Genomic DNA, 25,709 nt, shown 5'->3' on the forward strand with positions numbered 1-25,709 from the left:
GTTAAGGCCGATAACAATAGGTTAAACAAAACTTAGCATGCAGGATTTACACAGCTCTTCTAGCAATTTTTTTTACTGGAAATCCCCCAGGCAGATCAACTCAGGAGGAAGTTGTGCTATCAGGTATTACAAACTGAGTGATTTGAATCCTGATTGGCTGATAAGCGTGTTATATGAGCTCTTGTACCATGGTATAACATCACATCCATTTTTACAATTCTAACTGCATTGATAACCGGTTTATAAGAGCGATACGGCAACTCTGGGGTTTGGGATACGCGGCCAACACACCACCGTCTGTATCCAGGCACTCAGTGTCCAGGCATCGTGCTTAAGAACAGCCTTTATAATAGCCTTAAATACAGGAGTTACCTGGCTGTTTCTGCCGGGGCTTAGGCAGATTGGTGACACAGGTGTGGGGACACATGAGGACATTACAGGGGTGAAGGGAGCCCTCCAGGAACAGCTGCTTGGTTTCCGATAGGTGAATGCCCCCCAGAGGGGTCTTGGGGAGGGTGTTGGAGGGCACCAGGGCCAGGCAGTAGACCCCCACCTGGTGAATCCCATCTATCGCCTGCATGAAGAGGAACAGTGGTTGTGCATGCCTGTACTTTGACCAGCAGTGTCCTAAATAGGGTGCAGCCTAGATGTCTACGGTAGAAAAGACAGAAAATCAATGGCCTGTCTATGATGGGAAGAAATACGTTATCAGTTTATGGTAAGGCTTAACCTGACTATTCACTTATCCTCCCCTAGCCATCAACGCTGAACTAAGAGACCCATTCAGACTTAACATAAGCAGACTTAACATGGACCGGTCAATAAACAGGGACGTTTTTGCCTGAATAGGGCCCCGAATGAGTACTTGAGTCTTTAAGTGGAACTAAGTGATGTATGGTTACAGTGGACGGCGAAGACGCCAAAGCCACGTGTATTTGGATCCAGAGCAAGGAATTGTTATTGTCTGTTTTTACTGTTACCAGACAGCTGCAGACCGCTTTAATAGAGATCACAGTTGCCTTAGCCATTGGCCTGAGCCAAGACGGATGGAAAAACCGCACGACAGGCCTTTAAACCAGTTAACTGTATTGTTTACTGTCCTTGTGCCCCCCGCGTGTCAGCGTGCCCTCCTCGTGTCAGCGTGCCCCCCCGCGTGTCAGCGTGCCCCCCCGCGTGTCAGCGTGCCCTCCTCGTGTCAGCGTGCCCCCCCGCGTGTCAGCGTGCCCCCCCGCGTGTCAGCGTGCCCCCCCGCGTGTCAGCGTGCCCCCCCGCGTGTCAGCGTGCCCCCCCGCGTGTCAGCGTGCCCCCCCGCGTGTCAGCGTGCCCTCCGCGTGTCAGCGTGCCCCTCCTCGTGTCAGCGTGCCCCTCCTCGTGTCAGCGTGCCCCTCCTCGTGTCAGCGTGCCCCTCCTCGTGTCAGCGTGCCCCTCCTTGTGTCAGCGTGCCCCTCCTCGTGTCAGCGTGCCCCTCCTCGTGTCAGTGTACCTGCAGCACTCTGCTCATCCACTGGAAGCTGTCCTCCTCTGTGGAGTCGGGTCTCTGCTCAGCCACCACTACGATCCTCTCGTCATGTAACACAGTGATGGAGAACACAGCTATCCTGAAACGTGGAGACATGAAACGTGGGATCAACCAAATGATTAAACCATCCCATGTGGCTCAGTCATCTGGGAGCTTGATTCTCACGGGGACCAAGGATGAGAAAAGCAGATGCATGCCACTCTGCATGAGGTCTTGGCAAGCGTAAACATGCCAAAAGACTTGCAGGAACTCAACTGGACCAACATTTTTATTTTTAGCACACTGGTATGGTATAAAAGTTCAGTAAAACCAACACCAAAGAACTTTATTAAACTAACCCATGTTTTATGTTTTAATTTATTTAGCAGATGCCGTTATCCAGAGCAACTTACAGAAGCAATTAGGGCTAAGTGCCTCATTGGAAGAATGAACGATTTTCACTGTCAGTTCAGGTATTTGAACCAGTGACCTCTTGGTTACCGGGTCTTATCCCAACCCCACACACTGTTATTCCCAATGGGAAGCTAGCGAAGCCAACTCAGCAGAGCCTAGGAAGGAGGTGGGATGAACCAGGCAGAAGCTAGAGGGATCCTACATACTGGTGCAGTATAAAATGTATTTATTTGGTTAAGGAACACCTTGTTGCCTACACTGTTAAGTGTGCCATAACTCAATTTAACCAACGCTCCTAAGCAAATATACATATATAAAAAAATATATAATAGTAATCTTTTGGGAACAGAAAACTGTATTTAGATCAGATGTTATAACTTTGTGAGAATCTTCACAATATCACCAAGTTCCATTTGGCTCCATATGCTCCTTCGGCCTGGCCACCGAGTTTCCTCTCCCTGTCGGGAGTGCAAATAATAACCAGAGTCTTCAGATTTATATATCCGATGGGCCATCTGGCTCGTAGTTTTATCTATGCCAATGCTATTAGCAAATCGTTAGCTTTAGCACACTGCTATCCTGGAGCACAGAAAGTCAGGAGACTGACGCTGTTTCCAGCACTGCTCTGGCAGGAAGCCACAACTTCAATCAGCTATGTTCACAGCCATTTCTCAATTTACAAGTGTGGGGAGTTTTCCTTTCTACAAATGTGGTGTTTATGTAGGGCCTAAAGGTTTTCCCGACCTAATTTGGACACAGTTCAAATGATCCGTACCCACCACCCCCTGTAGACAAACTTGATGTTTAGAACCCAGCTCCACCTGTAGACAAACTTGATGGATCAGAACCCAGCTCCACCTGTAGACAAACTTGATGGATCAGAACCCACCACCCCCTGTAGACAAACTTGATGGATCAGAACCCACCTCCCCCTGTAGACAAACTTAATGGATCAGAACCCACCTCCCCCTGTAGACAAACTTAATGGATCAGAACCCACCTCCCCCTGTAGACAAACTTGATGGATCAGAACCCACCACCCCCTGTAGACAAACTTGATGGATCAGAACCCACCTCCCCCTGTAGACAAACTTGATGGATCAGAACCCACCTCCCCCTGTAGACAAACTTAATGGATCAGAACCCACCTCCCCCTGTAGACAAACTTCATGGGCTCCACGGCCAGGGCTGTGGCCACAATGTCATCAGCGTTGTGCCTCCGACCGGCCACCACCATGAGGCCGTCCATCTTGCCAGCGATGAAGCACAGCCCCCCAGGGCCGACGAAGCCCAGCAGGCCTGTCCTGGTGAAGGGGTACTCGCTGATGGGCGCCCCGACACTGTTCATAGGGAACACCTAGAGCAAGCAGACACACACGTTTACCACCCTTGTAACAGCATACTATTCACACTCACATTACTTACAATCCCCGAAATTCAAGTGGAGAAAGTGATTAAATTAGCCCAATGGAAAAATAAAACCAGACAATTAACGAATCAGATAAGAGTTTAATTCCATGAAATGAGTCTCCACTTATGACTGAAATAGAACACTTCAGGGGTGAGGAACTATGGAAGCACCAGTAGTTGTTGGAGCCAATCCCTGTCAGACCTCTTCGTCCCCTGCCAGACCCTGGGGGTCGTTTAGCCACACATAGCCCTGTGCGGTTAGGCATTACCTCAAAGGTGTTCTTGGTCATGCCTGAGAGGCCGTAATACGACGTCCCCGTGGCGATGGAACACACGCACAGCTCCCCGATCTCATCTGTTTTACATAACTGTGGAACCCCGTCTGGTTTCACTACGCACATGAGAGCTGTAACAAGAAAAGAAAAGGAGGTGAACAAAAGCTTAAAGCTAACAGTTTATTGGTAAACAGCAGATGGAGAGGGGGTTGAGTCTCTTGCCCTGGCATGGCTTTATTAGACAGTCACAAGATTCAGGGGAAACAGAAGGTTTGTCAGGTCTGGTACATCCAGGATTATGCAAAATATGAATGTATTAAACAGAGATTTTGGTTTTCCTCAAGCAAATAGGCCTTCAACTTTCAATTTAAGCTTTGAAATACTATGACTACATTTTTGTTAGATAAGACTTTTAGGGCCCCTTAAGACAGATTGGACAGGACTAGGCATGGAAATTGGACTGAAAACACGGAATTCAGCTCTGTTGGGTTCAGAGGTGAAGAGGACAATAAAAAGTTGTTCGTCGCCTCAGGGCCTCATCAACACACTTCCAGGAAGCCCCTAACAGAGTCAGTGGGGAGGTGACATTCACACCCTGATCTGGGGCTTGGAGGGGACTGGTCGATAGAGGGGTTTATAGGTCGTACCGAGGGCCCCGGACCCCCTGGACTTGGCTTCAGGGCCTTTGTGTGGGAGTAGGCTTTAATGGACTAGTATCAGGTATTCATCTGGACACCACATGGGGAGGTAGGGGCCCTCAGGACACCGCCCCTAAATCCCAACTTCTCCCTCTGCTTTCCTGCATCCTAAATGGCACCATATTTAGTTATATATGACTCCAAGTGCTCTAGTCAAATGTAGTGCATTATATAGAAAATATAGTGTAATTTGGGAGTTACGTCTGTCTCCAATCGTCTTAAGAAGCCAAATCCCAATAACACAGTCCTTAGAAAAGTAGGTTGAAAAATCTGCTGAGGAATGCTTAGAATAGGCTTTATGATTTTACTGTTGTATCGGTCAATATATCTTCTTAATGCAAGTTCTTGTATGTTACTTATGAGGCTTCCATGAGTAATGCCAGGATTTCATACGGAAAAACAAAATTCCTTTAGTTTAGAAGCTCACATTTTCTTATAATATCTGGATGAAATACATTTCTGTCATATCTCAAAATGTGGCTGAGTCAGGTATATATCAAGGGCATGTTGGTAGATTTCATCATATACTCTTTATTCTCATTTTGCATTCTATCCTTATTAGGGACATCTCGAACATTAGGTTGGACATCTCCAATACCTTCCCCAAAATGCTTTCCAAATGTTCTCCTTATCATTCCAATTTGATACCGGGAATCTTGCTACCCTGGAAGTGGGGAAAACTGAAAATGTTGGGAAAGTCACTGGAATCACAAGGCTTTGCTTACATCCTGGCATGACAGTACCCACGTCCTGCAGGGTGAGGACAGAGAGCTTCTCCTCAGAGTCCACTCGGATGACTCCGTGACTCAGGCCCTGCATGGAGAGCACACCCCTCCCTGGGGGCTGGTTGCTGTCCTCTGTGGGCCTGTTAAAAAAAGGTCACTGTATTGGTCCATTTAGCTCATGAGCCGTGGAAATGTGTTTTCTGTATTTACACAAAAGGGAAATGAACCATGTATGCTCGCACTGTTGATTAGTCAGGTCTAACCAACGGTAACTGTGGAAAATAAATTAATCAAATACACAGCTACAGTACATTCTGTGCTCAAGTGAATTTGATTATTTTATAATGAAAGAAGTCCCTCAGAGAAAAACAAAATCAAGTGATATCTGCAGTGTAATCGGAAAGGATCTTTTTTTGGCCAATTTACTAAGAATATGACAAATGGCAATGCAAAGACATTTTAGAAATGTTTGCCAACTTATTGAAAATAAAAATAGTTCAAATGAAATAATTTATTTACATAAGCATGCAGACTCATTATTCCACACTTAGCAGAGACACCGTTGACAAGCCTCCTTCAACAGGATTTGAACTAGCGACTTTTCATTTGCTGACCACCAGACTACCTTGCCGCCCCCTATAATTTCTCTGTGCTTAAGGACTGCCCTGTGGTACCTGTGCTATGGTCAAACATCAACCAGCCAGCATCCCATTGAAAAAGCAGCCCATTAACGAGATAAGGCTGCAACATGGGCTGATCACTGAGAGGAAGCGGGGGCTCACTCGCCCAAGGGGCAAAAGAGAGCCATAAAACGGCAGGCATTATCTGGCTGCATTAATGTTACTGTGTGTGTGTGTGTGTGTGTGGATAGAAATGTCCACAGGCTTAATTGGAAGCCTGTTTATTGGATTAGTGAGTTTGAAGCAGCGTTTGGTGGAAATAAAATTATGACATCGCCTCCGAAGCCTTAATGGCAAAATGCCATTTACTAGTGTGTTTGCATGTGACACACACAGCTTTTTACAGTGTTATAATCAAGGACAGGGAGTGAAATCTTAAATTGGGGGGGGGGGGGGGGGGGTTAATTAAAAGCGCCTTGTTTCTGTAAGCCAGGGCCATTTGAAGTTGAACTTCAATGTGGAACAGATGTGGGGGGAAATGCTATAACCTCGAAAAACCACAAAACAGTAAACTTCAAGAGTTTCGTTTTAAAACTGCAAAAGCATAAAAGCGCATGTTCATTAATACTATCAAGCATGCGCACTTGCACACTCATGCACTTGTTTGTGTGTGTGTTTGTGTACCTCCTAATGGCTACAGTGAGGGCCTCTGGGGAGCTGGCACAGGGACAGATCACCTCAGGCTTCAGGCCCTTACTCTGGAAGACATTGAGGAATGCATCACACGAAGAGATGGACCCTGAGAAAAAGAGAGAGGGATTTCATTGCATAACCGAGACAATTACTCCCACAATGTTAAACATACGAGCCCTGTAAATGTCAGTTCTGATTTGTTGATCATTTGTTTTCTTCGTTGGGTACACTTTCCAGTAAATATTGTATTATTCTTCTGCTGCATAAATGTTTGCTTTGGCAATTAGTGGCACCATCCATTCATGCCAACAAAGCACCTATTAAAACTGATCTGAATTAACAGAGAGAGGCGGGATATAGGAGAGAGTGTTAAGGAGAGGGAAGAGGAGCGTGAGGAGAGCCGATACAAGGTAAGTGAGGGAGGAGAGACAGTGAGGGAGGAGAGAGGGGGAGACCACAGCTATGTTGAACCATCATACTTGTATATCCTACTACAGACTGACTTACTGACCGACTGACTACTTCTGTGAAAAGCCTGAAGAAAAGGCGTTGGTGTGGTGTGATTCTGTGGATAACCATTACAGCCCGTTAATCTGTGGCACCGCGGACTGCTGATGCTGATACTTTTTTTTGGACCATCATCGGTCGAGCAAACTGTTCGTTACCACATGTTGTTACTGGGTTAGAGCAGCCCGATCACTCCGCCTCTAAACCGATTGTACTGACTTGTTCTTTCAGAATGCTTTTCTTCAGCTTTATATCTAAAAGGCTAGCTTGGGAAATAAAGGACACTACCCAACCCTAACATTGGCCATGGGTGCCTCCATTGGACCAGTTGTTCCATGATAGCTGCTTGATCAATTAGAATGTCTCTGATGTAAACGTCATTGCATGAAGCAGGGCCAATTACTGCCTTTGCCCTAGTTGGAATAACAGCCAAAATCATGGGACTACTAGATGATGAAGTGAGATTTTATAAGACCCAAATCCCGACCATAAACTGCCACAGAACGGGTATAGAAATCATATTGTTGTATACAGTGTTTAACCGTGTATGACTGGTTTCTGGTCACGTTGCTCGAATGTTAAATGTCCACTTCAGCTTCAAGTTCTAGGAGTCATATCAACCCTATCTTGGGGACTGCCTTGTTCTACTGAACTCTGAGGGTTCGGGTTACATGGCCCATTGCGGCAAGGTGTCGTCAACACGGGTCGTGACGCAAGCACAACAAACACAACAATGTTTTCAAAGTCCTTTGGCCCAGGGTGCTGTGAACAGAAACACAGTGGGACATGTCATGATGTCATTGAGCAATGTAGGTTCACAAGATGGACTGCTAGAGAGGGAATGAGAAAAAAAGAGATGACAGAAACCCAGCCAGTAAGACAGGAAGAGACAGATTTCGTATTATTTGTATTTTATCTAATTTTCCACTTTCTTTGGCAATGTTAAGTGTTTCTAATGTCAATAAGGCCTTTTGGAAAGAAATGGAATAGAGAAAGAGACAGACAGGTAGAGGAGGAGTGAGAGAATGTATCCAGTCCCAGGAGGTGTGCTCTTACAGGGGTTGGATCCATCTGCCACCACCAGCATGCGTAGCGAGCTCAGGTTGATGTCCCTCTGGTCTCGGTGGGCCACCAAGGCCCAGTGCATATCCCTGGACTTCACACACGCCACTTTCGCTGTAGGGGCAGACAGTAGGAGGAGTTAGGGACATACAGTAGGAGGAGTTAGGGACAGACAGTAGGAGGAGTTAGGGGCAGACAGTAGGAGGAGTTAGGGGCAGACAGTAGTTAGGGACAGACAGTAGGTGTTTGGGACAGAGTAGGAGGAGTTAGAGACAATGGGAGGAGTTGTGGATAGACAGTAGGAGGAGTTAGGGACAGCTGACACAAAGAACAAAATTCTAAATAAATATGACAAAAAGGCAATTTGCGATTGGTTGTCATCCTAGTATTAAGTGATATCACATTCTACTTATAATTGAGACAAACGTGATTTTTGCTGCAGCTAAACCCTGTTCGTCAAACGTTTCAACGTAAGTCAGGTGGACAATGAGTGGTGAATCCGGACCTTTGTACTGGCACACTTTCTGGATCCAGGACAGCGGGTTGACCTTCATCAGGGAGTACGGTATGCTGATAATATGCATCATGTTCATCACGCTCTGAAACGGAGACCACTTAGTCAGATTCATCCAACAGGGATAGTGATCAGGGTTATAATGGGGCCAACAACAAACAAAAAAAAACTCTGAGCTCTGGCCGGTTAAAACACTGATAAATTACTGGATAAATCCAAAATGGCGCCCTATTGCCTTCAAGGTGCCCTATGTTGAGCAGAACCCTATGGGGAGGCACAGGAAGCCATTTGGGACGCAGTCGTTGTTGGACTAACGGAACGGTGAGACTGAAGTCCCTGGGGCTACACATTAGAGCAGATTCACTGTTGCTTTTAATTGGATTTGAGAGAACTAATTTAGTGACAGTGGTATAAAAGCTGCTGATAATATAATTACCATTTCAAGACAGAGCTAAAAAAAAAACTTAGCAGTGTAAAATATGATCTTTAATGAGGAATCAAGCCCAGAGCTGGTGCATAAGCTTGTGTATGCCTAATATGTACATATCAAGGCTTCCGTTTTGGAAGATTAAAAAAAATATATGAAAAGCTGATCAAATTATTGCCAAGTTTTTTTTACATCCAAACTGCTTGCAAAGTCCTCCTAAATTGGTAAAGATTGCCTTGCACACTATAAATCTCTCCAAAACCGAATATAAACGGCCTCAAGATCGTGTCTTAGGGAGAAAACCGTAACCATGCAAAAGCAGTAGCTCACTTTGAGCAGGCAGAGACCGCCACAGAGGCGGACATGCTTAACAACCTGCTGCTGTTGAAACCAAGTCCGCCACGTGAAATCAAAGAACTCAGTCTCTCACAGCCCGACTGATTTCTGTGTTTAACTGTAAGCTTATGGGATCAGACGGGTGTGCGAGGAGAAACACTTGTCAAATGTCCGGAAAAAAAAAAAAAGGTCCTGACGGAAGCCCTGATACATCTGTGAGTATATCTGTGTTTGTAAATGTGTGGTTTGATAAAAGCCCAGCTGGTTGGTCCTCACCGTGAGAATGCCGTGCCACAGTCCAACATCCTTCTTAAAGTCTAATACATTCACTATGGTCTCAGCTTCACCGACAAAAGAAACAGAACAACAAGAGTTTAATCCAACAAAAAAAATATATGAAATGGGCATACTTCACAATACTGACTGCCCAAAGCAAAGACGCCCAGGCCAAAAAGAAGACAGAACGATTATAAAGGAACAAGAATCCAACTAATGATCTTTCTCATGCATGCACTGTGTCCTATGGGACGCAGAACTGGTGAAGGGTGTTTGCGGGCGAGGGCGACGTGGCCGGTGTGCGGGGCCGGCTCCAGGCATAAGTAACACAAGTGATCGCATCGGCCCCCGACCGCTAGAAGAGAAATCTGGCTTAGGGCCACTAAATGGCACTGCTGGAGTAGGCTGCATTGGAAGTGACCCACCTTCAGTGTATCCACAGGATTGGGTGAGGGCCTGACAATGAGTCAGCAGGGCTATCCTCATCACTGTCACGCCGAGGACACTGCCGTCTTTACACGTCTTATACTGCCACAGGGGAGAGGCGGGAGAAGGGGAACGACAGAGAGAGAGAGATGAAAGAGGGAGAGACGGGGGTACTAACGAAACATACAGCGACGTGTCACACATTCCATGTCTATTATTATTATTATTACAGACACACTGGATCATCCTGTAGTTTAAAAGCACCCACTGATGTCTGAACGGATCAACGTTAACATGTCATTTCCCCAGACGCTCTTATCCAGAGCGACTTACAGGGGCTATTTGAGTTGAAGTGCCTTGCTCAAGGGCACAATAAACTTTTCACGCTGTTGGCTTAGGAATTCGAAACAGTGTTCTGGTTACTATGCTCTCAACACTTTAGGGATTAATGGGTCAACCAACAAAAATAAATAAAAACACTGCTTAGACAGCCCCACTAAATGCAGCATCTGGTCATTTATCAGTCACTAATATGGAGAATTTATCCAGAATATCTTTAATCACATCCTGTCAATATTGCTTCATTTTCCTTACGTTTGACACACAATTCCAGGCTCATTCTAGGCTGCATTCCGCTCTGTGTTCCGCTCGTGCTAATCAAGCTGTAACACCCTGTCTCTCAGAACAGAGCCAGCCCATCGAAGCAGACACACGCAGTAGTAAATCTGAGATAAGCTGCAGCCTAATAGCTTGTTTACATTATGAGAGAGAGAGGATAAAACGCTAGATAGACGTATCTTAAGTTTGCCTTATAATTTCCATAGCATTCAAATTTACACAGTGAGAAGTACCAAGCAGGATGGTGGCCATCAACTGCAGCAAATCAAGTGATGTGTGTGTTCACTGGAGAGAAACGTGATCCTGTCTCCGACAGAATGGGGGGGTGGGGGGGCTCTTTTGAAAATGTGGCGCACGCTATATAGAAGGTGGCGTCTCTAGCTATGGATATATGCAAGTTTACACAACAATGCAGCGCCTCAAGTCTACTTTGGTATTTCTCAAAAAGTTTTGCGTAATGTTAACAAGCTCTAATGGCTTGGAAATAACCACACAAACCAAGACAACTATCAATTTATTCTCTCGCCCATAATGTAAAGAAGCTCCAAGTGAACCTGTGTCTGGGCTTGTGTTCTGTAGGTGGCCTGATGAACGACCAGGATCAAAAGGTGAAGAGCACAGGACCTGAACACCGACTGATGTCTCAATCATCCACTGACTGACTGACTGACGGAAACAGACGGAGCGTTCTACTATCTGTCTGATTGTCTCCAAAATGGCATCCTATTCCTAAACAGTGCCCTATTTGTGCATTATAAATATGTACAGGAATTGGGTGCGATTTAGGAGACCCCTGACACTCAGAAATGAATGGTTGCTACATTCATTATTCATGGTGTATTATATCACAATGTACTAATGGGGAGAACGGCCCTTGACTTTTAGATGGATTACACCATTGATTTCTGCTAGGAGACAGGGAACTGGAACAAAAATATTAAAAGTTAGTCCGTCACTAGAAAAGCTGTTAAAATAGATCCATCATACTCTGTATAAGTTTGTGATTATACTGTTCCAGATATCTGCTCAGCCTTATGGGTGCCAAGTATTGTATGACCAAAACAACCATCGGTCTGAAGGTTTTGGCAGAAGCTGCTTTCCTATTCAGACGTGGCATGGCGATTTCTTTGAAACCATTGCCCATGCACATTCCCTGTAAAAATGTCTGTTTGAATAAAGTGCAGACTTAAGGAATGGGTGTGTGTGTGTGTGTGTGTGGGGGGGGGGGGGGTCTGAGTAGGAAAGTACTTTATGTGAGCCAAAAGTATAAAAACAGGTCACAACGGACTCTGCCATTTTGGAATCTGTCAAGAGTGGAATAAACAACGGACCTGTCTCAAATGAAACCCTACTACAGAACCCTATTTCTGACTAGGGAATTGGTGCACTAGAAAATGAAGGGTGCCATTTGAGACAAGCTTCTTCCCAACTCAGCCTCGGTCTCTCCGACAGGAGAAGCAAGTGAACATCCAATCACCAGACAGACAATATTAATCACACCCTGTGAAGAATATTGATTGGCAATCACAAGGTCTGAAATGATCATACCAACCTGCTGCTACTCTAGGAATAGGAGGTGGAGGAAATTGAGCGAGATCCAACTGCAGTAAAAGCGATAACAGCAGCACCTGCTGTCTTCATTACGAATGACTAAGAATGTCTACAGTGAGACCGCGGTCCATCCCATCACTCACTGCCTTTCAAGACAGAGACTTGTATTTAAAAGACCCAGGAGAGTAGCCATTTAAAAACAATGGGAAATAAATGCACAAAAAAAGGGACTAGTGGTTAAAGTGAAATCGTACAGAATGTGCCCCCAGGAGATTACTGCCACGATGAACTTTAATTAGAAAGTCGTCTGCCATGACTCGGCACAAGTCGGGAACATCTTGAAACACAGTTACATTATATTGCACAAGGCACTCTGAAAGAGAACAAAGCTTCATCCTACCTCGATATAGGCTGTGTCGTTATTTGCATCCTTGATATGAGGGAACCAGTCTCGGGGGGGTTTGGATAAGTGCTTTGATTCAGTCACAAACCACAGCAGTTTTGGCCAGCCTGGATTTATAGTTGGGTGGGAGGAAGAATGGATGGAAGAGAGAGAGAGAGAGACCGAATCAAAGAGAGTTATTAGGACCCAGAGAAAAGATCATCGTATACAGGAAGTCCAGGCATTAGAGCCAGTCCGAATATGCCATTCAATGTGATGCAATTATCCTGACTCGATCGATGAGCACTCATCCGTAATGAGGCTGGGCCTGCAACCTGAACGGCACCCTATTCTACTAATGTAGGGGGGTGGGGTGAGGTTTGGGCTGGAGGCTTGGTCTTGTCCCGGTTCTGAATGCAGTGTTTCCACAGCGCGCCCAGTGCTTAGCCCTGACTCAGGTTCTCAATCCATGCTAAAGGAATAGCCTTAAATCCACTGTCTGGCATCACTTGACTATTTTTACAGCCATTACTAAAGACCAGGCATTAATCACAATGAGCTCTTGCTCTCTTTCATCCCGTTCTCTGTCTTTCTAGTTTGTTTCTTTTCCCTCTCTCATCTGTCTCGCTCCTCCTCTCTGTTCCATCAACTCGAGCTAGTCTACCCCCTCCCACATCGCTTTCTTCGTTTCCCTCTCTCTGTCAGCATCTCCGGGTTTCAGAAGCCAACCTGCCTAGTTCATCACGCTGTCCGCCTGCATGTCTGCCATTCCATTTCCATACATTTCTCCATTTGTTTTGGAGCATGAAGCTAAAAGCCTGTTCGATATCAGTGTTTCCTTTCAATAGTTGCAGTTTCTGCAGCCATAGAATTTAATTCCTAGAAAGGGAATCTAATTCAATGGGTCAGTGACGGGTGTAGCGACTAATTCTATTGCTATGAAAATAATCTGACACGGCATCATATTTGACAGCTTATGCATTGATGCACTACACGCGCTGACATTGATTTTGACCTTTGAACTGTGGAATCTCCCCTGTGGGGCTCTTGGGAAGGCCTTTATGGCAGGCATCGCTCGTCAAGGCAACCGTCACTCCACAGCTTCCCAGCAGAAAACCAATCTGTTGACTCCCAGCATCCTGGGGAAGAAAAAGAGAGTGAAAACAATTAAGAGAGAGATTTAGGGTAGACCGAGAAATTGAGAGAGAGAGAAAGAGAGAAACTAATCTGAAATAATGAAAATCTCAGTATACTGTATCAACAACAGTATTGCGTTTGTTTATGTATTGTACATTAAGCATGAATTATCCTCAAACTGCATACAGTTCTGTACACCAGGGATGGGCTCTATTTCAATTCCAGTCAATTCAGAACAGAAAGTGAAATCTCCTTGCAAATGCTCCCCCATTGAAAAGCACTGTGGAGCATTCAAATGGGATGAAACTGAAATGGAACTGACCCCAGGCCGGATGTGTACACACACACACACACACACACACACACACCTCTGAAGAAAATAGTAAAGAGGGTATATTTAGTTTAAATGATAAACATTGCGATGTAACTCCCCAGTTCTCTCTATCTCTCTCTCTCTCTCTCTCTCTCTCTCTCACACACACACACACACACACACACACACACACACACTTACAGTCACATACATACACAGACACACACAGACACACCTCGGTCCCTGCCTTTCAGGATCATGTCGACTATATTATATAGTAACACTATTAAAAGAAGGCCCTCCAGCCCAGAGCTCTGACATCACAGCCTGTTCTGCTTTGGCCCAGCAGGGTCTCCATTTCTGCACTGCACCCTGTCTGCCTCTCAGCCCACGGGCCCAGCCTGTCTGCCTCTCAGCCCACGGGCCCAGCCTGTCTGCCTCTCAGCCCACGGGCCCAGCCTGTCAGTCTTTCAGCCCACGGGCCCAGCCTGTCTGCCTCTCAGCCCACGGGCCCAGCCTGTCTGCCTCTCAGCCCACGGGCCCAGCCTGTCTGCCTCTCAGCCCACGGGCCCAGCCTGTCTGCCTCTCAGCCCACGGGCCCAGCCTGTCTGCCTCTCAGCCCACGGGCCCAGCCTGTCTGCCTCTCATCCCACGGGCCCAGCCTGTCTGCCTCTCAGCCCACGGGCCCAGCCTGTCTGCCTCTCAGCCCACGGGCCCAGCCTGTCTGTCTGTCTCTCAGCCCATGGGCCCAGCCTGTCTGTCTTTCAGCCCACAGCCCAGCCTGTCTGTCTTTCAGCCCACAGCCCAGCCTGTCTGTCTTTCAGCCCATGGGCCCAGCCTGTCTGGACCAGGTGAACCTGAATCAGCAGAAACAGTAATTGAACTGGGATGTTGGGAGACAAACGGAGGGAGGGAGAGTGAAGAGGGAGAAAAGACAGAAGATAAATTCAGAGAGACAGAGAGAGAGAGAGAGAAGCTAAGAGAGAGAAGAGACAAGTGCAGAGAGAAACTTAGAGAGATAGATAACTCAGAAAAGAAGGCTTTGGAAATGTGTATGAGTAAGCATGATGGGAGAGGCGGTGAGGTGTGACGGGGGGTGTGTGTGGGTGCGGGGGGCTGGTTACACCGCAACTGGTAATGTTCCTTCACTTGAGTTCCCCCTTCTGTTCTGAATTGTTGTGAGTGCACTCCCTTGACTGATGTAGAGAGCGTGACGGCGAACGCTGGAGGCAGAACAAACATCAAACGCCAGCCAAGTCACAATGTACAGATAACATCAATGTAAAGACATCCATGTAAAGACGCCAATGTTACTTTACGTTGTAGTATTATTCAAACCTTTTAAGGGATGTTCACCCACACAAACAAACATCTTTGTTTGCTGTTGTTATAAACAGGAGCTAATGTCAGTCTGATTTATAGATCTCAGAGCCTTATCGTGCAATTTCATATACTAAAATCTGCAAACTGTTACCTGTATAACTAGACAATAAAGGTCATGCTTCCACTACAAATACATACAGCACCTGCTAATCACTGAACTCAGTTTTTTTTCTACAATAGAAACTCTTATGTGGAACGGCTTAGCATCAAACAAGAAAAAAGCTCAACTACAAATTAAAATCTCAGAAATTAGGCAAACATTTTGATAGAATATGATAATCTACCCAGAAGGCAATTTGATGTATCTGCAGCCTGTGGCAGGGAAGGAACGCCCGGAGAAGGAGTTCCTGGGGAAGGAGCCCCCGGGGAAGGAGCTCCCGGGGAAGGAGCCTCCTAATCTGGGACTTAGCCTTCTGTTCTACCTCATCATAAATTCCACCAACCTGGTGTCCCAGGTCTAGATAAGTCCCTGATTAGAGGTTTGCAGTGATAAAATGGAGGACCTGGCTTGGAAGGACAGATTTCATTACACCTGATTTATAGGGAAAGCTAATAAATTCATGCTGGAGTGTGATGACGACAGCAGTATATTTTAGTATCGGATTCTGATTTCAGTTCCAGTAAAACTCCAAAGTCCTGTTCAATAGTCCATATTAAAATAATCCATATATTACCTGGGCATACTCAACATTTTACAAAGTGGAATTGAGAAGCGAGTAGTTAGCGTAGTAGCTTCCAATATCACAATTTTTTTAAATAAAAACAACATGACACAACAACATTTCATTTGGGTGCTAATATACTATGTAGTTGTTGATAAGAAAACAACATGACATATCCTGTGTAAATGGGGCATTTTATTTGGGTGCTGATATATTATGTAGTTGTTGATAAAATATCAGTAAGTGACATCCGGTTCACAGACCAAATTCCGACCAAATCTGAATCCAGATTGTGCAGAGCCACTGTGGCTGTCTGGTGATTGTGTAGACATTTCCAGAGACGTTTGCATACAGCAAGCCTAGTCCAAAGAGAATGCAGCAAAGAGCTCTTCCATTTCTGTAGCGTGAGGCATCTTTGATGTAAGCCCCCTGGACTGGATGAGAATTGTACAGCTATGTTTTGACCCAAATAAGACAAGCTATACCCCCTCAGTGCAGCAGTAACATCTCTTATCTTAGTCACCATGAACGAAAACCTCCCCTTCTGATAAAGCCCAATGCTCCCAAATCACTCCTCCCAATTTTGTCTAATAGACGTAATATAAGTGTTTTTTTTGTGTTTTTTTATCACACAACATATTGACCGAACAAAAATATATTTCTAGACATTTTTGGCAAATTCTTGAAAGTTCAAAACTACAAACCCGATTCCAAAAAAGTTGGGACACTGTACAAATTGTGAGTAAAAAAGGAATGGAATAATTTACAAATCTCATAAACTTATATTTAATTCACAATAGAATATAGATAACATATCGAATGTTGAAAGTGAGACATTTTGTAATGTCATGCCAAATATTGGCTCATTTTGAATTTCATGAGAGCTACACATTCCAAAAAAGTTGGGACAGGTAGCAATAAGAGGCCGGAAAAGTTAAATGTACAGATAAGGAACAGCTGGAGGACCAATTTGCAACTTATTATGTCAATTGGCAACATGATTGGGTATAAAAAGAGCCTCTCAGAGTGGCAGTGTCTCTCAGAAGTCAAGATGGGCAGAGGACCACCAATTCCCCCAATGCTGTGGCAAATAATAGTGGAGCAATATCAGAAAGGAGTTTCTCAGAGAAAAATTGCAAAGAGTTTGAAGTTATCATCATCTACAGTGCATAATATCATCCAAAGATTCAGAGAATCTGGAACAATCTCTGTGAGTAAGGGTCAAGGCCGGAAAACCATACTGGATGCCCGTGATCTTCGGGCCCTCAGACAGCACTGCATCACATACAGGAATGATACTGTAATAGAAATCACAACATGGGCTCAGGAATACTTCCAGAAAACGTTGTCGGTGAACACAATCCACCGTGCCATTCGCCGTTGCCGGCTAAAACTCTATAGGTCAAAAAAGAAGCCGTAAAAAAAAGAGGACAAGGACAACCCAAGTTGTTATCAGTGCTCAGTTCAGAAGCCTGCATCTCTGATGGTATGGGGTTGCATGAGTGTGTGTGGCATGGGCAGCCTACACATCTGGAAAGGCACCATCAATGCTGACAGTTATATCCAAGTCCTAGAACAACATATGCTCCCATCCAGACATCATCTCTTTCAGGGAAGAACTTGCATTTTCCAACATGACAAGGCCAGACCACATACTGCATCAATTACAATGTCATGGCTGCATAGAAGAAGGATCCGGGTACTGAAATGGCCAGCCTGCAGTCCAGATTTTTCACCCATAGAAAACATTTGGCGCATCATAAAGACGAAGGTGGGACAAAGAAGACCTAAGCCAGTTGAGCAACTAGAAGCCTGTATTAGACAAGATTGGGACAACATTCCTATTCATAAACTTGAGCATCTTGCCTCATCAGTCCCCAGACGTTTGCAGTCTGTTATAAAAAGAAGAGGGGATGCCACACAGTGGTAAACATGGCCTAGTGTCCAACTTTTTTGAGATATGTTGATGCCATGAAATTTAAAATCAACTTATTTTTCCCTTAAAGTGATACATTGTCTTAGTTTAAACATTTGATATGTCATCTATGTTGTATTCTGAATAAAATCTTGAAATTTGAAACTTCAATATTGAAATCATTGCATTCCGTTTTTATTCACAATTGTACAGTGTCCCAACTTTTTTGGAATCGGGTTTGTAAAATATTTAATGTGTAAGTAAACAGGCATTTAGCCATGACGCTCCAGATTGAGCTCAGATGCATCCTGTGTAGTTTGATCAACCTTGGAATGTCTTAAGAGCAAATGCAAGTCATTGGTCAAAAATTTGTGTATATTAAAGTCCCACACTTCCCAGTTCATGTCAGTGTAAAAACCAAGCCATGATGTAAAGAAAGGATACCTCTGTAGTCCTTGATTTGTTTTCAGGCAGAGACCTGGAGAAGGTAATAAACAAATCACTAGAGCAGTGAAAGCTCCCCTGAGCACAGTGGGCTTGTTTGGAACTATCAAGGCTCTTCCTACAGCTAGCCACACAGCTAAACTAAGTTAGCGGGCTGAAGTGCCTTGGTCAAGGAGGTAACCAAGTACACAACGGCCTGTAACAGAGCTACAGAGTTTCTCTGCTGACATGTGAGAACCTGCCATCTCCACATACCTCCATCGGTAAGATCATTATTTAGAGTGGCTAGACGGAAGAAACTCCTGATTAAAAGGCCAATGAATGTCTCTGCAAGCATAAGAATAAAAATAAAGAAGATAGACTCTGGACACATAGTACTCAACTTTCTGTAATTGGTTGGAAATTGCATAGAAAATGTGAAAGACTGAATCCACTGAACAGGTAAGTCAGAAATTCATGTGGAATTGTTTTGCATATTAAATAAATTGAGACAAGAAACTAGTAGAATAATACACAAGAAACATTTACTAGATTGTAGCAACTAACCAGAGAGTAGGTCACAAAGTTGGATATCAGGTATTGTGAAACAGTTTAAAGAACTATAACTATAAACTATAAAGAACTATAAAATATAAATTGAAGAAACAAAACATTTCTCCTCTCTTGAAGCAGACAGTGGTCAGTGAGATGAAGACAGAGATGACTGAAAGTGTGGAAATGAAGAAAGGCAATGATATGGAGGAACAATTTAAAGAAAGACAAAGAGAATTGGAGTGTCTGGTGAGAATGAGAAAGGGGATTGAGACTTGTAACAAGTTAGACCATCAACGATGGAAACTAGAGAAGGTACTTGTTGAACAAAGTTAACAAAATGAGGGAGGAACAAGAGCATGAAAGAAAAAAGCAAATAGAAAACCTAAGCAAGATAAAGGAAACTAAGGACATAATCGAAGAACAAAGCAAACAAATGGAGTCTGGATAGAGAGGTGTTTAAGGAAGAGAGAAAAAGTGTGTGTCAGACGGTATAGATGTAAAAAAAAAATAGATGTCAAGATGGTTAAGCTGAAGGAACAGGACATACTGTACTGTACTTGTCCAAGTTAGAGAAGGTAACAGTGCAGTGCACAATGATGTTGGATGAGAATGAAAGGGAGAGAAATATGCTAAAGAAACAGAGAAAAAGCTTAGTGTCAGAAAAAGAAAAGGTAAAAATGCAGAAAAAGCTTAACATGCAGAACATACGTTAGTTTACAGTTGAGAACACAAGGCTGTTAGCTGAGAATGAAAATGTTAGAGATGTGTTAGGTTGGTGCTTACAGGGGAGAGGTTGGTGCTTACAGGGGACAGGTTGGTGCTTACAGGGGACAGGTTGGTGCTTACAGGGGACAGGTTGGTGCTTGCAGGGGACAGGTTGGTGCTTGCAGGGGACAGGTTGGTGCTTGCAGGGGACAGGTTGGTGCTTGCAGGGGACAGGTTGGTGCTTGCAGGGGACAGGTTGGTGCTTGCAGGGGACAGGTTGGTGCTTGCAGGGGACAGGTTGGTGCTTGCAGGGGACAGGTTGGTGCTTGCAGGGGACAGGTTGGTGCTTACAGGGGACAGGTTGGTGCTTGCAGGGGACAGGTTGGTGCTTACAGGGGACAGGTTGGTGCTTACAGGGGACAGGTTGGTGCTTACAGGGGACAGGTTGGTGCTTACAGGGGACAGGTTGGTGCTTACAGGGGACAGGTTGGTGCTTACAGGGGACAGGTTGGTGCTTACAGAGGAGTGGGATAGAAAGAATAGTGAAATGGAGAAAATTAAAAAGGAGAAAGACAGATGGGTGATAGAGAAGATATGTTGGAGCGGATGAAGGATGCACACATACAGCTGTATCACATGTAGACTGTCCTGAGGTTCAGAGAGAAAGGATGCACACATACAGCTGTACCACATGTAGACTGTCCTGAGGTTCAGAGAGAAAGAGCAGACACAGGTACAGTACTCCATTTAACCAGTCAAAGTTCAGGAGGTCACATGTCACCTAAGGGTCATACTATCACATTCAATATATTATCTTCACGCTGGAGGAGTGATATTAATATCTCAGATGACTGTGACAAAGTATTGGCATTCTCTTTCAGAAGAAAACCAAAAACGCCCAGAAAGCAAGGGAGACGCAGGAGAAAAAGGAAAGGAAAGAGAGATCCTGGAAAGGAAGAAAGTCAAAGGGATGCTCAGGGCCAAAAGCAGATCATAAGGAAAAAGTGAGGGAGAGTAAGGAGAGGGTGAATGTCCACCTGGATGAGGTGTCAAAGAACTATGACCAAAGGAAACAGAAGGAGAAGGAAAGAAAATAGTGTTGGAAATGGCATATGGCAAAGAGAAAACACATTTAAAAAGTAAATTGTTGACTTTTTTTTTCATAGAATTTGCAGAAATAAAACAACATGAGCATTTGAATTTTGTCAGTGTGCATTGCTTTATGGACAAACATTTTTTATATGGTTACTGGATAATGCAATCCATGTAAACTTCGCTGAGATACAAAATATTTTGAGTTTAATACTTAACACACTCAGAAATGCTTGCTGGAAAATGGTTTCCATTACAATGGTTTCCATTTATCATGTGAATTTGGACACACCTACTCATTGAATGGTTTTTCTTTTATATACTCCACATTGAAGAATAATAGTGAAGACTTCAAAACTCTTAAATGACACTTATGTAATATTGTAGCGACCAAACAAAATACATTTCATTTTGTAGCAACCATTTGCCTTGATGACAAGTCTACACACTGTCTTTTCTCAACCAGGAATGTCCTTCCTTCTTATAATGTTTATGTGAATCAGTTGTGTTGTGACAAGCTGGGGTTGGTATACAGAAGACCATCATTATGCCCATACTGTAGTAGTCCATATTATTGCAAGAAGAGATCAAATAAGCAAACAGAAACAACAGTCCATCATTACTCTAAGACATGAAGGTCAAGGAACTCTCCACAGACCCCCCAGACGTCTTCATGGTAGAATGGCTAGACGGACATCACACCTGAGTAAAAGGCATATGACATGCCACATGAATGACTCAGAGCATGAGGAAAACAATTATTTTGGTCTGATGAAACCAAGATCGAACTATTGGGCCTGAATGCTATCTCAAGGCTATGTCAGGGCTATGTCAGGCGAAGAAAAGTTACCACCTGGTCAATACCATCCCTACGGGGAAGCAGGATGGTGGGAGCATCATGTTTTGGGGAATGCTTCTCATCAAAAGGGACTGGGAGAGGTCCATAAAGAAAACCTGATCCAGACCCAGCTAAAGCCCAGATTTAAACCCTAATGGACATTTATAGGCAGACCTGAAGAAAGCAGTTAATGTTCACTATAAAATCAGAGAGCTTCGTAGGAACTACTAGGAGGAATGGGAGAACCTACCCAAATCCAGAGGTGCAAAGCTGGTAGGGGCATATATAAGAACACTCAAAACTGTAATCACTGCCAAATGCGTTTCTCTAAGGAACCAAACAAAAGGGTCCTAATACCTTTGATAGGGAATATGGTGAAAGGCCCTGTTCAAATTGAGTGCACTATGTTTACATAGAGCCATTTGGGACAAACTATGACCTGTCACTGTAGTGTAGCACAGATGAATGGAGTGCTGACCTCTATCTGGCTGGAAGTCCTCCCCCAGACCTCCTCCCCACTGCCTGGCCGGATTAGGTGCTTTGATCCTCCAACTGAACAACCAAACTAGATCTGGTCAGGTTACAGCAGCCGGGCTGAGTCACACTAGGACGTGAGCTGCCTTATAATAAAGGACCACACCATTCAGGGAGCCACAGTCTTTTTAACATATATTTCAACATTCAATGCGTAGATTTATACTCCTAGATAAAATAAGTTTTACAAGATAGGTTTATTGGCGCGTAATTAACCAGTTTTTCTGATGTACACCTTGGCAACAGACATTGCCAACTCTAAATCTCTGCCGTGGCCTCTGGAGAAGTGACTGGACTGTCTGCCTGTTTAGCTCTAAATACACAGGGCTCTAGTTAAATGAATGTGTTTTATGACCCGCCGAATGCTCACAGTACCGATTTCACTCTACTTGACCAACATTTCGGCAATAACTGCATTCTGATGGGCACCCTAATCCCTATGCAGAACACTGTTGGGACCGGTACAACAGGGGGTCAACCTGTCACTCTTATCCTGCTGCTGGCAGTGGTGATGATGACTGAGAGGAGACAAACGTATACCTATGTTTGTGTGTTACCTTTCTCGTAAGCGGCACTTCGATTGGCACAGGGACAACTTCGGCCAGTAGACAGCCGTAGAAGGCAGCCATAAAGGCAGCCGGGTCGTTGTTGGGAAAGACAAGAGCCACCTGTTGACAGACACATCAGACAAAAGCTTAGTCCCAAGGTTGGGCGTTATATCCTAGTAATATGGGCCGCACAGCAGCCCTCCCTTACTCAAAGGTTAGCTCGATATATACTGTATGTGGATATAAAAGAAGGTAGATTTGCGAGGAGAAAAAAAACATATGTCTGAAGACAAAGACAAAGCACCCGTAGAAAACTATTACTGCCAGTCTTCGATCTAAACACTGAATGAACTGTGATAGAGGCAGGTGTTAGGTCACTGTTGTGGCGATAACAAAACAGGGGGAAAAAAAACCTCAAACATCTTCCAAAAGACATTAACATGCTAAAATGTCAGTGAGCCACCGAAGTCGTCCAAATCGTTCAGTCTATCTGAACAGGGACGCCACGCCAGTGACAGACAATCAGCGACGTCTAAATAGCGTTCAGACAGAGGGCTTTTTTTCTCCCGAACAGGTGAGCCACAGAATGAAGTTCTCCAGAAACCTCCCAATGGGTGCTGGTCACAAGCAGTCTACTACACAGGGAATACAGTGCCATTTGGGACACGTTTTTCTTCAGAAGGGGGGTGATTGAGTGAGGCAGGCAGCCTTATCGGATCGGTAGATTGAGACTTCTCACTGCGCTCTCGCTCCAACCCATCTCTCTCTCACAGATAACAGCTGATGCTATCTCCTCCAGACACTTTCATCTGCCTAATCCAGCTCTCTCAGCTCTGGCGAGCAACAACAGAGGGGAGCAGACCAGTACAGTTCACTGGAAACCTTACAGATGAACCGCACATCATTGTAACAACACTAACAATCCTTCTCAGCACAGTCTCCTAGATTGCGGTGGCCAATGTGCATCTGTGCTATGTCCTCTGTTCGCGGAGAGTGGATAGAGCGTGCTTAATGCTTCCACTAATGGTGTTATCTGGTACTGTTGCATGTTGGATCAGATGGGTACTGGGTTGAATGCCAGAGTAATAACGTGTGTGTGTGTGTTTGTGTGTGTGATAACAGTAAATGTAGTTTTAAGTGATGTTAATGGCCATGTACAGCAGCTCTGATTCGACAGCATCTGGGGATCACCCAGAGGGCACCTGACTTTATGGGACACAGCATCAAATGACTACATTGTTTGTATCTGACACCCCCCCCCTCCCCACTTAGAGAATAGCTTTGACCAAAGACCTATGCCTTTCTACCCAAACATAGAGCGATATGTTAGAGCAGAGGCGCTTTGAGACAATGCGCTGGCCAGGTTACGTTCAACAGGATCAGGTTACCGTCCGCTAAAGCAGGCAACCTTATCAGCATTTAAAAGTTGTGCAAGCAACAGGTAGTTGTTGAACTTCACCGCACTCGCCTTCAGTGCCTATTCCCCACCAATGACCTTCTCCCTCTAAAGTATTTGCGGGATTAGAAACACCTCTAATTTCCGGTTGCCAAAAAAATCTGTTTTCAGAGCATTCAATGTCAACCAGATAAATGCTATTTGCCTCCATTTCTGTGCTGTTACCGTGTCCGCCGTGACAAATCTCTGCTGAACCTCCTGTCAGCTCTGGTGAAACTTGTTACAGGCTTCAGTAAACAGTTTTTATGACACGTCTAGTCAACAAACTCATCAAAGTGTTTTTTTGTGCGTGTGAGTCTACAAACACAAAGATGTGTCTATGTTTGGAGGTGTGGGTATACTTTACAGTAATTTAACTCCTCTCTAGTTAATGGGGAAACACGAGTGAAACAAGAACCTGAGGTGTACAGCAACTCTAAAACAACAAAACTCACATTGAGTCCTGTGTAGCTCAATCATGGTGCCCATACAGAACCAGCTAGAATAAGGATATCATATATATTCAAATATTCACTCAATAATATAAACTGCTCTGGATAATAGTGTCTGCTAAAATAATCATGGAAGAACTGTCACATTGGAAGTGGCTATCCCCAAAAGAACTATGGAAGTCCTCACTGGTCCTGAAGACAGATTAGTCTTCTGGCTGGTCTTCAGAATCAGAAGTGGACATGAGGCTTCTATCTGCTAGGTAAGAACCTATTGCTCACAAAGGCACAGGGGCTGGAACTCACGGATAGGTGTCACAGAGCCTCTTCTTCCTTTGTCTAGCCCTTAGAGGGGAGGCAAGTAGCCTAGTGGCAAGAGAGTCGGGCCAGTAACCCAAAGGGGGGTTGGTTCGAATCCCCCAAGCCATCAAGGTGAAACATTTTATGTTTTGCACTGGAGGAAAACAATAAGCGCTAATCTAGACTAAACGGCTAGTCTAGTCTAAAAGGCTAATCTAGACTAAAAGGCTAATCTAGACTAAATGGCTAGTCTAGTCTAAAAGGCTAATCTAGACTGAACGACTAACCCCTCAACTGTTCCCATCTTCCACATTCACCCATTCACTCTGTCTCCCTTGGTCCCCCCCCATTCCTTTACTGACTCACCCGGTCTCCAGGTCTGACCATGGGTTCCTGCTTGGTCCCCAGCTTGTGAAGGATGTTATAGGCCACCTTTATACTCCGTGTCCACAGTTTTCCTGCAGGGGTCCATCAAAAAACAAACTGGATATTAAACTGATTCAGTGGCCATGGATCCAGAATTAAGATTTATAAGACATAAAATCAGAAAACAATTTTAATAAAAAGAGAAAAGCACATCAAAGAGAAGCAATTGGAAATAAAAAGATATATAGTATGCCACCAAAGTAGGTCAGGATAGAAAAGTAGAAAGACAAATGAACGAGGACCACTGGTTGTAACAGTGGTACTGTCAAGCCCAAATGGGTCCTGAAGATTGTGTGCGTCGTGTATTTGCTTATTAGTGCCCCCATGTCATCAAAACCACTTGCTTTCAAACTTGGAATGTATGGCTGACTGAGGTAAGGCAGTGATTCTACACATAGATTATTCAAATATAAACAACATATCCAGCCCAAAATTTTAAATAAAAAAAAATATCTATAAATATCCCAGACTGCATTTTTAAGTACCTATGTCTGGTCGGATTGTATGGCAATTATTTTCTACCACGTCTCAAGATGAGGTTAATTCGAAATTTTCAACGGAA

General features: G+C 44.5%; 1 protein-coding gene across 15 annotated transcripts in view; it reads right to left on the reverse strand.

The window, feature by feature from the left end:
• The window catches only part of LOC105017907 (disco-interacting protein 2 homolog C), a 170,203-nt gene that overhangs the window by 32,929 nt on the left and 111,565 nt on the right, over positions 1-25,709 (reverse strand). For all 15 annotated transcript variants that reach the window (XM_020045422.3, XM_020045428.3, XM_020045425.3 and 12 more), the window contains 14 exons: positions 25,088-25,179; positions 22,547-22,657; positions 13,448-13,571; positions 12,451-12,560; positions 9,881-9,983; positions 9,456-9,520; positions 8,408-8,501; positions 7,897-8,016; positions 6,325-6,439; positions 5,021-5,160; positions 3,592-3,728; positions 3,061-3,269; positions 1,484-1,598; positions 373-574 (listed from right to left, as the gene is read on the reverse strand). In XM_020045422.3, coding sequence (XP_019900981.1) covers positions 373-574; positions 1,484-1,598; positions 3,061-3,269; positions 3,592-3,728; positions 5,021-5,160; positions 6,325-6,439; positions 7,897-8,016; positions 8,408-8,501; positions 9,456-9,520; positions 9,881-9,983; positions 12,451-12,560; positions 13,448-13,571; positions 22,547-22,657; positions 25,088-25,179 — 1,737 coding nt within the window. The remainder of the gene's footprint in view (positions 1-372; positions 575-1,483; positions 1,599-3,060; positions 3,270-3,591; positions 3,729-5,020; positions 5,161-6,324; positions 6,440-7,896; positions 8,017-8,407; positions 8,502-9,455; positions 9,521-9,880; positions 9,984-12,450; positions 12,561-13,447; positions 13,572-22,546; positions 22,658-25,087; positions 25,180-25,709) is intronic.

Source organism: Esox lucius, chromosome 3, assembly GCF_011004845.1.
Source record: "Esox lucius isolate fEsoLuc1 chromosome 3, fEsoLuc1.pri, whole genome shotgun sequence".
Taxonomy (NCBI): domain Eukaryota; kingdom Metazoa; phylum Chordata; class Actinopteri; order Esociformes; family Esocidae; genus Esox; species Esox lucius.